The 15,628-nt window shown below is 35.2% G+C and overlaps 1 protein-coding gene across 1 annotated transcript in view; it reads right to left on the reverse strand.

The window, feature by feature from the left end:
• LOC149421247 (uncharacterized) overlaps positions 1-14,589 on the reverse strand; it is a 33,628-nt gene extending 19,039 nt beyond the window's left edge. Inside the window, exons 1-3 of the mRNA XM_089635184.1 lie at positions 14,537-14,589; positions 14,097-14,300; positions 12,622-13,160 (exon numbers count right to left, since the gene is read on the reverse strand). Of these exons, the coding sequence (XP_089491310.1) occupies positions 12,622-13,160; positions 14,097-14,292 (735 nt within the window). The 5' untranslated portion in view covers positions 14,293-14,300; positions 14,537-14,589. The remainder of the gene's footprint in view (positions 1-12,621; positions 13,161-14,096; positions 14,301-14,536) is intronic.
• Between the last annotated feature and the right edge of the window lie 1,039 nt (positions 14,590-15,628).

A 15,628-nucleotide genomic window follows, 5' to 3' on the forward strand; every position in this document is an offset into this window, starting at 1 on the left:
CCGAACAGGCCTTCCATTGATATGTTTGGTGTAACTATAAGTGACCAGCTCAGGTACGGGGGCTCCATCGAAGCCAGGGTAATGTTGGCCTCTCAGAAGCTGGGCGTACTGTACGGGGCCCGCAGATACTTTGATAGTACACAACTGCTGACCCTGTACAAATCGCAAGTGCGCCCTACTGTCGAATTTGGCAGCCATCTCTGGTCCGGAGCCCCTAAATACCTGAAAAAAACCCTTGACTCTGTGCAAAAACGGGCGGTCCGTTTGATAGATTCCCCAATCTTAACAAACGGACTGCAATCTTTAGAGCACAGGCGTCAGGTAGGTATGCTGTCCTTGTTCTATCGGTATTACAATGGAAGATGCTCTGAGGAACTAGCGTCATTGATCCCTTCGGCACTTGTGCGTAGTCGGGATACACGCCAAACGCGCGCCCAACATTTGTACACGGTTGACATTTGTCACATGAGAACGGGTCGCTTCTACGATTCGTTCTTAAGTTCAACAGCTTGGCTGTGGAACGAACTGCCGGCCTCTGTGTTTCCTCCCTCCTACAACATGGGACTCTTCAAGACCCATGTTCACTCCTTCCTCTCCACAAAAAGACCCTCCATACAGCATCCCCAAAGATGACATAGGCCCTGAGGGAAATTATTTTTTTCAGGGCCTCCTGTGTGGAGTTAATATAAAAAAAGGAACTACCTGATAAAAAAATCAGCTCTCTTAAAAATTTTCATACTAAAACTTTTTTCGTTTAGTAGAAATATCTGAATGAGTCCACCCTCAATCTGTCGTACTTATATACAAATTTGCATTAGTTTACACTATAACAGATAGTTAACTAAACAGTCTCCCCTATCATAGTACATTGTAAACGCAAGTTCAAGTCCGAACCTGAGCAAAACAGCGCCTGGGTCGAATAAAATTTTGACGCCTTTTGTCAAAACCAGTAGACTCCTATCCAGTAATCAATAATATTAGGTTGACATTTATTTTTGTGTAGCGCGTTTATATGAAAAATAATCTCACGGGTGTTTGGATTGTAAGGTATTAGGTTAGGTTAGGTATTTTTGTGTAGCGCTTTTTTATGACAAATATCTTAAGGATGTTAGGACTGTTAAGTATTGGGTTAGGTTAGGTTAGGTATTTTTGTGTAGCGCGTTTTTTTTAACCAATCTTTTTAACCAATGTTTAAAGGAAGGTTACACGCCTTTAGATTGGAGAAGGGCTGTGATCATGCCATTATACAAAGGTAAAGGGTCACGTATGGAATGTGAGAATCATAGGGCTATTAGCCTGCTTAGTTCAGTTGGCAAGCTGTATGGTAGAATTTTGATTGAAAGAGTAAGGAAGGAAACAAAGGATAAAATATGGGATGTGCAAGGTGCTTTTATGAGTGGAAGGGGGTGCATGGACCAGATCTTCTCATTGCGTATGCTCACTGAGAAGTTTCTGGCAAAAAACCAGAAACTTTTCTGTGCCTTTGTAGATTTACAAAAAGCATACGACCGAGTCGACAGGAAAAAGCTATGGAAGGTGTTGTCCAAGTATGGAGTGAATACGAATCTGACTCAGGCAATTGCGTCTCTGTATGAGGGAAGCGTTGCATGTGTTAGGGTAAACGGTGGTTTTACGGGGTGGTTTGATATCACAAAAGGTGTTAAACAAGGCTGCGTAATGTCGCCGTGGTTATTCAATCTATACATGGATAATTGTATGCAAGAATTGAAAGAGGTGGGATTGGGCGCGAATTTGAATAATTTGAAAGTATGTTGCCTGTTGTATGCTGATGATGCGGTGCTGATTGCTAATAGTATAGATGATCTACAGTCTCTCGTGTCTAAGATGAACGAAGTATGCATGAAGAATGAGTTAATGATGAATGTAAGTAAGTCTAAAGTAATGGTGTTTGAAAGAGAGAGTACGAAAACAGTGTGCAATATAATTGTGAATGGGGAATACTTGGAGCAGGTGGATGAGTTTGTGTATTTAGGAAGTATGTTTACGAGAGATGGGAAGGCTGACAGAGATATCGAAAGAAGGGTAAATGCAGGTAATTCCGTTAATGGAGGACTAAACGCCGTAGGCGCTAACAAAAAATTGTCCAAAAAAGCGAAGTTAGCAGTCCACAACGGAGTGCTGGTACCTACCTTGATGTATGGAAGTGAGGCATGGAACTGGCAAAGAAAGGATGAAAGTAGATTAAATGCTGTTGAAATGAGATCCCTGAGGCGTATGTGTGGTAAAACCATGTTTGATCGTGTGAGGAATGTGGAGATCCGCAAAGAGTGCAAGGCTGATGTAAGCGTAATGAGTAAGATTAAGAAAGGGACGCTTAGATGGTTTGGGCATGTAGAGCGAATGAGCGAAGATAGGAGTGTAAGGAGGATATATGATGCAAATGTGAATGGTAGCAGAAGTAGGGGACGCCCGAGGAAGACATGGCACGATCAAGTGAATCAGATACTCGAGTCGGGCCATGTCAAGAGTCAGAATAATAAAAGAGTATGTATGAGACGATGTATGAATGTGAATGAGGCAAGGAGTGTGTGCCAAGACCGAGTTGTTTGGCGGTCCGTCCTCTCTGCCTACCCCTGCGGGGAAACGGCGTGATGGTTAGTTAGTTAGTTAGTTAGCGTTTTTTTGACAAATATCTCAAGGGTGTTGGGACTGTTAGGTATTAGGTTAGGTTAGGTTAAGTATTTTTGTGTAGCACTTTTTTTATGACAAATATCTCTATGGTGTTAGGACTGTTAAGTATTAGGTTAGGTTAGGTTATGTGTTTTTGTGTAACGCTTTTTTATGACATATATCTCAAGGGTGTCAGGACTGTTAGGTATTAGGTTAGGTTAGGTATTTTTGTGTAGCGCTTTTTTATGACAAATATCTTAAGGATGTTAGGACTGTTAAGTATTGGGTTAGGTTAGGTTAAGTATTTTTGTGTAGCGCGTTTTTATGAAAAATATCTCAAGGTTGTTGGGACTGTTAGGTATTAGGTTGGGTTCGGTTAGGTATATCTCAATATCTCAAGGGTTGGGACAGTTAGGACAGTTACGTGTTTGGTTTTATCAGCGCCTTCGCAATTCGTAGCTCCAATTGTACCCGCAAAGGGCCGGCCCTGCATAAACCTGCAGATAAATAATCGGATAGTTATGAAGTAGTATTAAAGAATTTTTATTTATACTCAGTCAGTATATTTATTGTTGGTACGTAATAAAACATTTTTACATACAACGTAGAAATAACTCGTGAAATAGTTGTAGAACAAGTTCAAGTACCTTGTTAAATTAAAATCCAGCCCACCCGTACTGATCCACGGTTTTCGACGATTAACGTACCGCGATTCGTTAGCGACCGGCTTCCGTTACCCAAGGGACGAATACGTTTAACGGACGGGGCCATTCGTTAATCCGTTAATCCGTTACCCATATATTTACGTTCGTTTTATTATACAATACTGGACAATTACACCACTTAGGGCTATCAATATGTTGGATAATGAAGGACATTAGGGAATTACTTGTGGGATACCCGTTTCATAAAAAGGGCGATCATTTGCAGCGGCTTTAGCTACAGCCTTAAACTTTATTAGCCCAATCAACGAAACATCATATTTCCATTACAGGGTTTTATTTTACTAACCGATAAAGTAGGTGATTGTAAAATACGATATCTTTTTGGGTTAGGCTATGTTATATGTTGTTTTAAATTATGTTTTAACCACTCGAGCGATGTATACATTTTCCTTATTATTTATTTAATATCATTCATAAAAATGTTAATATGAAAATATACAAAATGCTTACTGTGGTTTAAAGCCAATGAATCCACATAGATTTCGCCGTTTATCTAAAATCTTTAGGTTTTATAAATATGGCACATTATGACAAGTAATCGCTCAAAACGTTTTTTCAAACTTTGCATAATTTGTTTAAAATTGCTTCAGTGGTTAACCATATTGAATTGTCTGCACAGACATAGGAATTAATAGACGAGAAGATAATGGCGAGGGGTAAAATCAACTGTTGAAGAACGAAGGGCGTAAGACTGACTGTGATTCGTCAATAAATCAATCTGACAGTAAATAGGCATCTCTCATTATAATATCACCATTTACTTCTTAAAAGTAAAATCTGCTTTTGAATGAATAGACATTTTTACATGGGAGCGCAAATTACTCGCCACGTTATGAACAAATTTACGAAGTCCAAATTCGGCAAAAAAATTCGTTCTATTTTCAGAGTCGAATATTTCGTTTAAGTATTTAGTTAAGACACTTTTATAAATGTTCATAATTTACTTCCCAGCAACCAACCAGCTTTGTGTTTCGCGTCCAGACGTTTCTCGATGTGATATTTATATGTTTCTAAAACTGATCTATATTATACGATGTGAATATGCTTAAAATAAAGTAAAATAATGCTTATATATGGAATGTAATACGACAATTGGGTTTATTCTCTTTTTCACATCTATTTTTACAAGTTTTCATAGTACAAGTCAACATTTTGCCGTGTTATTTCGTAAAATGAACCGATGATGCCTCGACCATAGTTCGCACAAGAATGATGACGTCACGTTTTCAAATTTCACTTGAGGCCATACGCGAGCACAGCCGGCTCCAATGGAACCGGTATGGGGAGTGGGGATAATACGCTTTTAATCACTTAGGGCAGGTCTACTAATATTCATATGTCTATGATTGTCTGCTATTATTTGAAACTAGCGCAAACCCATGGTGGAAAATCATGAGATATTATAATTGTAAGATTTGGGAAGCTGAACATATTTAAAAAAAATGCTTTTTCCTCACGATCATTGCCATTCTAAAGACAATCAGAGTTTTTTTCTTTCAAATAAGAACTCTCAGTAAAATTGAAAAATGACTACATCAATCTAATTACAATCACCTAAATTTAATTCCAGCAAGACTAAACAGAAATAAAACGTATCGTTAGAAGCCTAATTGAATACAACTCGGCAATTTTGTCTCCTTCTAAGAAAATTCACATTAATAACATAACACTGAGCGATTACAAACAAATCTAAGTTTTATAAATATTAAATTAAATACCCCACCAGAATAAATATTATCATTTCTTATTAAATACTCTAAACCTACACACATCAGAAGATAGTCTTCAAACGAACGATTTATTTTTCTTATTAAAAATACTAAACTTTAATTCGACTTATTATTTTTTAATGATAAACTAGTGTTCATAAGACAAGGTTTTATGCATAGCATAAAGTATATCCAATAATTATAAGCAGTAATGGTCTATTATGATTCCTAGATATTTTATTTTCATCAGTTTTTTCTAGAGTAGGGCAATCGCATATGTTGGTGTCTATGAATCCATGTGATTTTTTTTTTATTTTTTTATTTTTTATTATTGTACAACAGAACATTCGTTCCAGTTACAGTACAATTTTATAAACAGTATAATTTAAAACAAATTCAATACAATTTTACAAACAATTCAATACAATTTTACAAACAGTATAATTTTACATCATATCAGCATTTGGGTAAGTGACTCTTCAAAAATTGTTTTAGGTCGTTTAAAGAACAGTCATTTACATCCAAATTCTTTGCTAATTCGTTCAACAGCACCACTCCCCTCGTCATGCTATGCTTTGCCAAGACGTCGGTTTTGCCATTTGGTACTCTAAATAAGTCATGGTATCGACTTCGGCTGTAGTGGTCTGGTACATATAAATCATAGCATCCCAAGAGGAATGGGCTATCAATAAAATTGTTCCAAATTTTGAAAGATATAGTGGCTAGGCTTGCTTTCCGCCTAGTTTCCAGACTCACAGAATTGGTTTCCTGAAGTAAGTCGATATGGTGCATGAACCTGGGATAGGTTCCATGCGTCCGCATATAGACATACCTGAGGAATTTCTTCTGGATTTGCTCTATCATTTCAATGTACTTCTGGTGGTACGGTGCCCAAACATCGCTCGCATACTCCAGCTTGCTTCTCAGTATGCCATCGAACAATGCTAACATAGCATCTTGGTTATTGAACTGCTTGCATGTCCTAATGACGAATCCAAGAAGTTTGTAGCAAGACTGAGTGAGCTGCGATATATGGCCAGAGAATTTCAGTTCGGGATCAAAGACGACACCGAGATCCTTTACAGAATTTACACGTGATAGTGTTTCGCCCTTTATCTTATAATCGTAAAGTATAGTGTTTAAAGAGCGAGTGTAAGACATAGTGACACATTTTTTTGTATTGAAATCTAATTTGTTTATCAACGACCATTCAGATAGTGCATCCAGATCAGCTTGCATTTTAAGACAGTCTTGTTGGGAGCCTATTTCCATTAGAATTTTAAGGTCATCTGCAAACAGTAGACATTTACTATTCTTAACATAGTTTTGGATGTCATTTATTAGTATTAGAAACAACAGCGGTCCGAGGTTAGACCCTTGAGGAATTCCAGATTTCGCTGAGAATTTTTTTGAATTATGTCCATTTACCGAAACAAATTGTTTTCTGGATTTTAAATATGATGAGAAAAAGTTTAGTGTTGGTAGGTCGAAACCTAGTTTAAACATTTTCCTCAGTAAGATATCATGGTTAACACGGTCAAATGCTTTGGCAAAGTCGGTGTAAACTACATCTGTTTGGTGCCTTGAGTCTAAACCGGTGGCTATCAATCTCGAGAAAGTAAGCAGATTTGTGACTGTTGATTTCTTTGGAAGGAAACCGTGTTGATTTTCTCCAATGAATGGCATAATCTGGAGACTTAATTTGTCACAAATCATTTTTTCAAATAGTTTTGGTAGCACTGATAATACGGCTACCGGTCTGTAGTTTTTGACGTCTGTCTTGTCACCAGCCTTGAAAATGGGACTGACTCGGGTCAGTTTCCATATCTGGGGGAAAGTAGAAGTCAAAATACTGGTATTAAATATATGACAAAGAGCTTCACTTATCATTGGCGCTATGCTAATGATAGTACTGGAAGGGATTCCATCCGGCCCTGTAGCCTTGTCAGTCTTCAGTTTACGGATATAAGCTTCTACCTCTGTCGGGCTCGTTAATCTTAGGGAAATGTTACCTACGTTCCATGGGACCTCTGTTCGCGTAAAATCTGTACTAAGATTAGGGGTTTCACTATCATACACAGATTGAAAGTAGTCTGCAAATTTCTGACAGATAGATTCTGAGTCCGTTATAAATTTGTCTCCACTATTCAGGCCGTTATGTGACCTGGAGTTAGCTTTCTGTGATTTTATAAAATCCCAGAAGCATTTGACATTGTCTTTAATCCCGTCCTGAATTCTGTTTAAATATTGTCGTTTAGTTATGACAATATCTTTTTTGAGCTCGGATCGCATCGCAGAAAACAATAAGTAGTCTGATCTTGTGGTGTTTGTCTTGATTTTTGGCTGTCCTCTTGTATTTATGCTGTACGTCGTGAATTTTATTTCCGAATTCACGGTAATGTTTAGTGTAACTAAGTTTGTACCTAACCACGTTTTTACTTACATGATTACTAATTGTACACTTTCGTCCAATCTTTAGATACTAATAGTAAAACTGTGTCTTCCGCGTAACTAACAATTTCTCCAACTATTTTCATCTTGCATAGATCATTTAGGTAAATAATCAATACAACAGGCCCTAGTATGCATCCTTGGGGAACTTCACATGTAAGCGCCAGTGGCTTGTTAGTATGGTGATTAATTCTGACTTGTTGTGTTCTGTTACTCATATAATTTTTCATTAGGAGTTCCTTGCCTTTGAAATAATTTTTTTCTATTTTATAATAAAATTTTGTGGCTAAATATAAATAAATAGCCATCTATTCTATGTTTTTAGTTTTGTTAAATCATTATATGCTGTATACCTACTATATAATTTATCATGGGCTCCAGTCCATGCTGTACTGGTATTATTAGGTATTCTAAGCTTTTTGGATATCCGTATTGTAAAGTTTTTGTGTTAAGGCCTCCTATGGTGATTATATTTTTTATTTTGTTGAGATGAGTTGATGTACTGTTAAGAGCTAGGAAATTTGTATGGTTTTTTTTGGAAGGAAATGTCAAACTCTGGTTTGTAGTTTCAACGCTTTAAAAAGCTCAGTTTATATCTATATTAATAAAAATGTAAATGTTCGTTTGTTCAAAATCTTAAATCTCCAAAAGTTCTTCACTGAATGCTATGAAATTTTGACACGACGTATGTAGCATTCGAATACTCGTGTGTTTTTTATAAACCTACTAGTTAGTTATTAGGAAAATATTTTCACATGTGATTTATTTGAACTGAACGGATTAATAGTATTATATGTGGAAGATGTATTCAGACACGACTTATCAATAATAATATTATTGGAATTATTTAATGAGTTTTGAACTACTTGGGTAGGAAATGTTAAATATCACAAGATTATAAAAACAAACTAATTATAAATCCTAATAGTAATATTACAAATAAAATTTTGTAATGTAGTAACCTGTTCATTGATATGAGAAAATTGTGAAAAATCACTTTTTAATGTTGAGTGATCATTGAAAATAAATATCATTCGCGAAAAGTCATTAATCACACGGACCCACAATAGACCCTCGCGGAACCCTAAGTAAAACCTTAGAATAACTCCAGTTCTTGCTTTGTTATTTAATTTCCTCCGGCTCGAATTTCCTGAATAGAACCGTTACAGTTCGAAAATTCCCCGAGAGTTTCCCCACCCAATAGATTATCCGTAACGCTGTTTGGAATCGCCCCTCCTCGGACTAGAGTGTGATCATATTGTTATTTGCTCGATAATAATTATTTTTACACAATAAAAATACTGACTCAAGATGAAAATCTAGGTCGCACGATAAAAGCTTCATCAAATAAATTTATTTTCTGTGTTAAAATTATTTCGAAATGGGCAGTTTATTGCGAAGACCCGTTGCTTTGTTAACTACAAACTGTACTTGGTATGAAAATTTACGGAAAACGTACCAATGCAATTAATGTTTTTTTTTGCCCAAAGACAGTGAGATTATGGATTCTCATTTGGGATATGTTCTAAGGTTGAAAGCAGTAGGGAGGGGGATCCTAGAAAGTTGGGATGTGCCTTGCTATTCAGATCTGGTCACTAAACACTATTTCCAGAAACATTTCAATTCCTATTTAAGGTCTTCCTCCAGGGCGCCACTGAGAGTATCTACCACCGTAAGAACTATACTAAAATAGATACGCTGTGTAACGTTAATGCATAAAATATATTGAAACAATTCGATTCAATATTAGATATCTCCATATCGACGCCTAAAGTGTATAACGTAACCATTATAATCTGTCCTCCGAGACACGAACGACCAATAAAAATGAATAAGTGCACCCGGAATAGTCAGGCCAGTAATGTTGGCCATAAGAATTAATTTCATAAATTTCCCCCAGACCTGGGGTGACACCTCGGACGAGGATTTAAGGGAAGGTTCGTGTCGTCTCTTGGTCCGCTGCCAAGATCTCCTGTTGAAGCTGTAGACAGTGTAGAGTGTAGGCTGTACGTACATCACAGATTCGCCGAGAAGATAGGTACACGGTGGACTTTTAACATCTCTTGCAAGCTATTGACATGGATCTGTGGAAATATATATTGATTTTTTTAAATTTTGCATTCTTTGAGGACATTGATTAAACAGGCGGATAGAACATGTACAACGTTATAATCCAATGAATTTGAATACATTTCACTAATTTATTAATGTTCCGTTATTATTTTACTAGCTAGTTTAATATTCAGCGATTTTCTTAAAATGCGATCCAATAAAAGTTCATGAATGATGTGATTGTGGGTGATTCATCTCTTGACTTCATGGATGATGTTATTGTGTGCGATTCATGTCTTGACTTCATGATTGATGTGGTTGTGTGCGATTCATCTCTTGTCTTCATGAATGATGTCATTATGTGCGATTTGTCTCTTGACTTCATAAATGTTGTGGTTGTGTGCGATTCATCTCTTAACTTTATGAATTATGTTATTGTGTGCGATTCATCTCTTGACTTAAATGTTCATGATGTGATTGCGATACATCTGTTGACTTCATTTTATTAGCATTATTTGTTAGAAAATACTTATAAATGTGTGTTATAACTTGGAGATTATTTTTGTGTTAATTTTTTTTAACCAACAAAATTAAACACGTTTAAATTTATACGTACAAAACAGTATAGATCCTTTCGACTGCACGAGAAAAGAAGGATTGATAACCCCTTAGATTTAAAAAAATGTATTTTCGTTTTAAACCACAAATTAAATAATAAGGAGTCAAACATTTCTATGAATGTAATATGTACAATTTCCGCTACTCATTTTTATTAATTCAGACTAAATGTTAAGATAGAACAGAACAGAAAAGCAGCCGTGTGGCAGTTTTGTTGAAGTACCTACATATTTTTCATAGAACATTACTTCTATTATTAACTACCATGTATTATTATTATTGAAAAAAAAAATAAACGTCTATTTCCGATCCATCGTTTTTTAATTCCATTATTTTTTAACACAAATGTTAAATGTGTAAAAAAATATATATATTTTTTTAATATTCGATGCTTCTTGGCATTTCCTTGTATTTTTCAGAAATATTATTAATCGCGTACAATGAAGACTAATTTATAGAAGAATATATTTTTTAATCTTCTTTTTGCCCGATCATAGGCATTATCCACTCCCACCCGTAGTCATAATATCATATACGAATATTCTCATGTTATATTCCTTTGGAGATACTTTACGGCCGCGGGCTCTCCTGTATTTGTTTAATAATACGCTCCCTTGTTAATTAATTCCTGTCTCTTTGTGCGGATTTTTTCCAGAATTTGTTTGATATATAAAAAAAAATATTATTTGGAGGCGTTTTCTTTATCAGCGTAAAGCGTTAGAGAATTCTCGTATCAGAAACACTACGCTGTAAAGCCGATAGGTATTTTAAACCGATTGGCTTAAATTATTCTTGTTAATCCGCTTGAGCATACTGAAAATTCATAGATTTGAATTATTTTTCCGGGTAAATCCTTTCTAATGAATGTTTACTAAGTTTTGATTATTTTAGTGCCACACGGAGAAAACTTACTGGTTAAAATTGCAAATTTATAAAAAAATCTGGTATAATTATTAGTACTCCTGATAAAAACGTGACTCCAGGCCTTTAACGAATGAATTGACAGAATTCTTAACAAATTATCATTAAAACATAATGACATATTCAATACCAACTTGGCAAATTTTGTAGATCATTTAAAACATTTATTTCAACAATACTCCTAAACACATAATGTAAACCAACAAATAGCTGTAATTTTCTGTTTTTGTTTCTTGTGTTTGTATGACTTGTTGCATAGCTTTTATCAAATGTAATTTTATTCTTATTTTTTATGTTTCAAAGTATTTGTCAAATTAAAATTATACTACCAACCATGTAAAAGCCCTCTGGGCGTTAAATAAAAAAAAAAAAAAAAAAAACACGAATATGTTATGAAAATATCGCACATTGTGTTTTTGAAAATTGTAATATTTTGGAATTTTGTCATTATAATATATAATAACAAGATAAGCGTATTATGAAACAACTTATTTGTTAGGAAATTGAATGCTATCACATTCTTAACGTTTGTTCAAGCTGTGGACCTTTTAATAACATACCTAATCAATTATTCTTTGGCAATGAGTTTTATACAGGTAGAAGGGTACTTACAGATGTGGAGGAACATTCACTTGTTGGGAAGCTAATTCCACTGTAGTTTTGGTTTAGCAAAACTTTATTTATTGCGATGCGTTTGTGATGATTTTTATTGCTATGCGATGCGTTATGGGTAATAATGTTCATTTCGCGTGACAGTTGTTGGTTATTGACTGACTCCCGGATACAGAGGAGTGGTATGAAGGAGAACAAAACGGGGTTCAGGAACAAAATTCATTGCCATAAACAATTCTCTATGAAACGACAATTAGCCATTATTGGCGTAAACAACGTTTAATAAATCGGCCATACTCATTTTTCTCCGTGCAGACATTACATTATTAACCTTTCCCTTACTGTCCTAAAAAAATACACGCGTTACGGTGCTGTGTAGTCAATACACATCTTAAAATAAGCGATTTTAAATCGGAAAAATATGAATATTCATAGCCAATCGCTTATTTTTATTATATTTTATGTCAAAAGTGATAATAATTGTAATTTAATAGCTGAAAACATGAAAAAACCATCGGCAGATGCTAAAAAAACGTGCGAGGAGTGCTTATCTAACGACGGTCCGTGACCGAATGGCGGCTGATTCCGCTGATGGGCGCTGGACTATACGCACACAGCTTCGCGTGTTTACGCTGCCAGTCTTGCAGGGGTTTCAAACTTTTTTTTTTTTTAAATGAAATAAACAAATGTGTAAAAAGAAATATTATATTGAGAAACTAAACATTAAAAATTCCACATGCATTATATTTAAATATAACAGCAAAATTATGTAAGAACAAAACAATACAGCGAAATTAAAAATAATAAAAATTTAAAACCAAATATATAAAATTGTTAATCTAAATTGCATCGCAATTGTGGCAGGAAATATATTTTTTTTCTTTTCTGTGGCTTTTGCATACAGATTTTTGACAAATATGACAAACTATGGTGCTTCTTTTTTTTGTGTTGTATGGGCAAAATCTGCAAGTTTTCGACGGTGCTCGGGACACTAGTACATTTCTTGAATCACTCGTAATATCATTCGTAACAGCAGTTGCGGGTGGTGTTTCTTGATAATATGACAAAACTGTCTCGAAAGCATCTTGTTGTTGTTTGTGAAATTTGACCGTGCTGTTTTTTCTTTTCATTACATTGGGCTTAGCCAACTCTAAACCTAGCTGTCTTATGAATAATTTCCTTTTACTTCTATTATTTTTTTTCCACTCCGGATACTTTTGAATCCATAATAAATATGTGTTCAGTGCAGCAATGTCTAACATTTCCATGAATAAACGAAACGGCCATCTTCTTGTCGACCTTACACACGAATACTCGGAGGTCATTTTGTCCCCTGTGTCAACGGCACCTTTGGTTTTATTGTAATGTAAAATAATCTCTGGTTTTTTTGTATCGGTTTGGCTTATTGCATTTCCAAGGAATTGAGTTGATAGCAGCAAAACTGCTTTATTTTGCTGAGGCACATATGACACAAGTGTTTTATTTGATGTAAAACCAAACTGGCTACTATACAATGGCCTTTCTTTTGATGGCAAAAACTCTTTAGGGATTTCCCTCTTATTTTTGCGAAGAGTGCCAGTTATGGTCAGATTTTTAGACAAAAGATTGTCCGCCAGTGGTACTGACGTAAAAAAATTATCTGTGGTTATGCCTCTATTGGTGCCATATTGAGGTTCCACCAATTCCATAACGACACGATTGCCTTGATTTATTTCTCTTTTATTATTTATCATACCGCTGTATATTTGCATGTTACATATATATGCGGTTTTAGCATCTGCAGCGATCCATATTTTGATGCCATACCTAGCTGGCTTTGACTTCATATATACCCAAAAAGGACATTTACCTCTAAACGCCGCCAAACGCTCATCCACGGTTATGTCAAGCGATGGAGAGTAATTTGATTTACACGCATCTACCAATTTACTGAAAATCGACTTAATTGGCTCTAGCTTGTCTGAAGAAGCTTCAAATCTCTCTCGTCTTGTATCTCTATTATCAAAACGGATCTGACTATAAATATTTATGAACCTGTCTCGAGACATAGCTGCCGTGAAAAACGGCTGACAAAATGGACTTTCACTTGTCCACAACTCATTCAAACTTAGTTTTCGGGTGCGATTTCTGCCGGAAGCAAGCATTATACCGATGAATGCATATTATTCATCTTCGGATAATTGCTCAATCATATTCCCGGGTAAACGCCTCAATTGACGATTCGTTTCTTGGCATATTTCTGTCACCATATCTGCGCTTATAAATAAAGCAAACATTTCTCTTATTGTGTTAGCTAATAAACTACCATTTTTCAGGCCGGAAGTTTCATTGACAATATTGCATTGCCGACGTCTCGATGATGATGGTGGTAATACACTCCATTCGAATCCATGTTTTGAAACTAGTATTTCTCCCTCGTCTTCATTTTCACTAGTCGATTCCGAGTCCGATTCTTCTAAATGTTCAACCAAATCTTCAGTATCTGATATGTCATTGTTCATTTCAAACTCAATATCACTATCATAATCAAGTTCTTGCGCTATCTCTTCTTCTGTTAAATTTCTGTCAGTCATTATTCTTCCTGAAAATGTAAGTGTTTTTGTAAATAATGTAAAACGCAGTATTGCTTAGCTGAATATTATAACGAAAAAGAAAAAAAATGTAACATTTGAAATAAATATTCAAAAATAAATCTTAGATCAATGATTAAATGACGAAAGCGCACGGATAAATAGTTACGTAATACACACTTTTCAATACTATAATATAAGGTAATAGTATAACACAGTATTCGGAAATAAATGAAAAAGTACTTACCAAAAATTATTAATTTAATTATCGAACGGAAATAATGATTCACTTTAGTACCCCTGCACAAGTTGGTCACGAGACGAAGCTATACAATGCGGCCGTAGGTATCGATGGTCTAAATAGAACTGGGGACAAGTGGATTTCTCATGTGCCCGTATATCGAAGTAAAGCGGGACATCAATAGCGTGTCATTTCCCCGCACACTCTTCACGTAGCAATGGCACACGGTTGATTGTATTGGTGTATTTGTTCCCGATTTCTTACAAAAATCTCTGATTTTTAATTGAATTTGAAAATTATGTTAAATATTATTTTTTAATTCAGTGCATAAATGTATAACGGAGGAATACCTAAAATCTGAACCCAGAATTTATTATATTTATAGAGTTATTAAAGATATTATAAGCAATGTGTAGTAAATACACACCACAGATGAGGAAAGGTTAACAAGGATGTATTATTTTTAATTCACTTTTCTTAATCGTTGACAACATTTGAACAATATTACGGTAGATGAGCGGCGCCTTAAGAATTGCCGAGGCCAAAGGTCTAGATTCAGAATCGAACCCAAAAGTAATGGCTTTAGTCGTGTTAAGTCACCAAATCAGAATTTTCAGTACTCTGCAATTTTCCTCTTCCCATCTCCTCACTAAATATCCAATAGAGGGATACCTAAGCCCTACTAGCTCCGAGCATTGGGGATTCTTGTGATGTATGACCGAAAGCTATTTCTAACAATATTTAAATAACAATAACTATAGCTGTAACAAATAATAACAAATAAATTAACTACGAATATTAAAAAAAAACCTTAAGTAATTTCGAAATAACATAAAAACGTCAATGTTCTAAAAATCCTAATTTTGGTTTAGTGTCTCCACGTCTCCGGTTCAATAAACTCTATAACTTGGATTTATTTTGATTTTCAAAATCGGAATTGATTGTGGGAACGATTCAGACAAGCGATGAAGTAGGTATCTAAATTAAATTAATTTGATTGATTAATTAAAAATCCTGCATATGAAATTCGTGCTTCTTTTGTTAACATTTTTGATAGATGTCGTAATTTTTTAAATTCTCTAACAGTGTTCATCTTCT

The sequence above is a fragment of the Hesperophylax consimilis genome, chromosome 9 (assembly GCF_061612785.1).
Source record: "Hesperophylax consimilis isolate HC1 chromosome 9, BYU_Hcon_1.0, whole genome shotgun sequence".
Taxonomy (NCBI): Eukaryota; Metazoa; Arthropoda; class Insecta; order Trichoptera; family Limnephilidae; genus Hesperophylax; species Hesperophylax consimilis.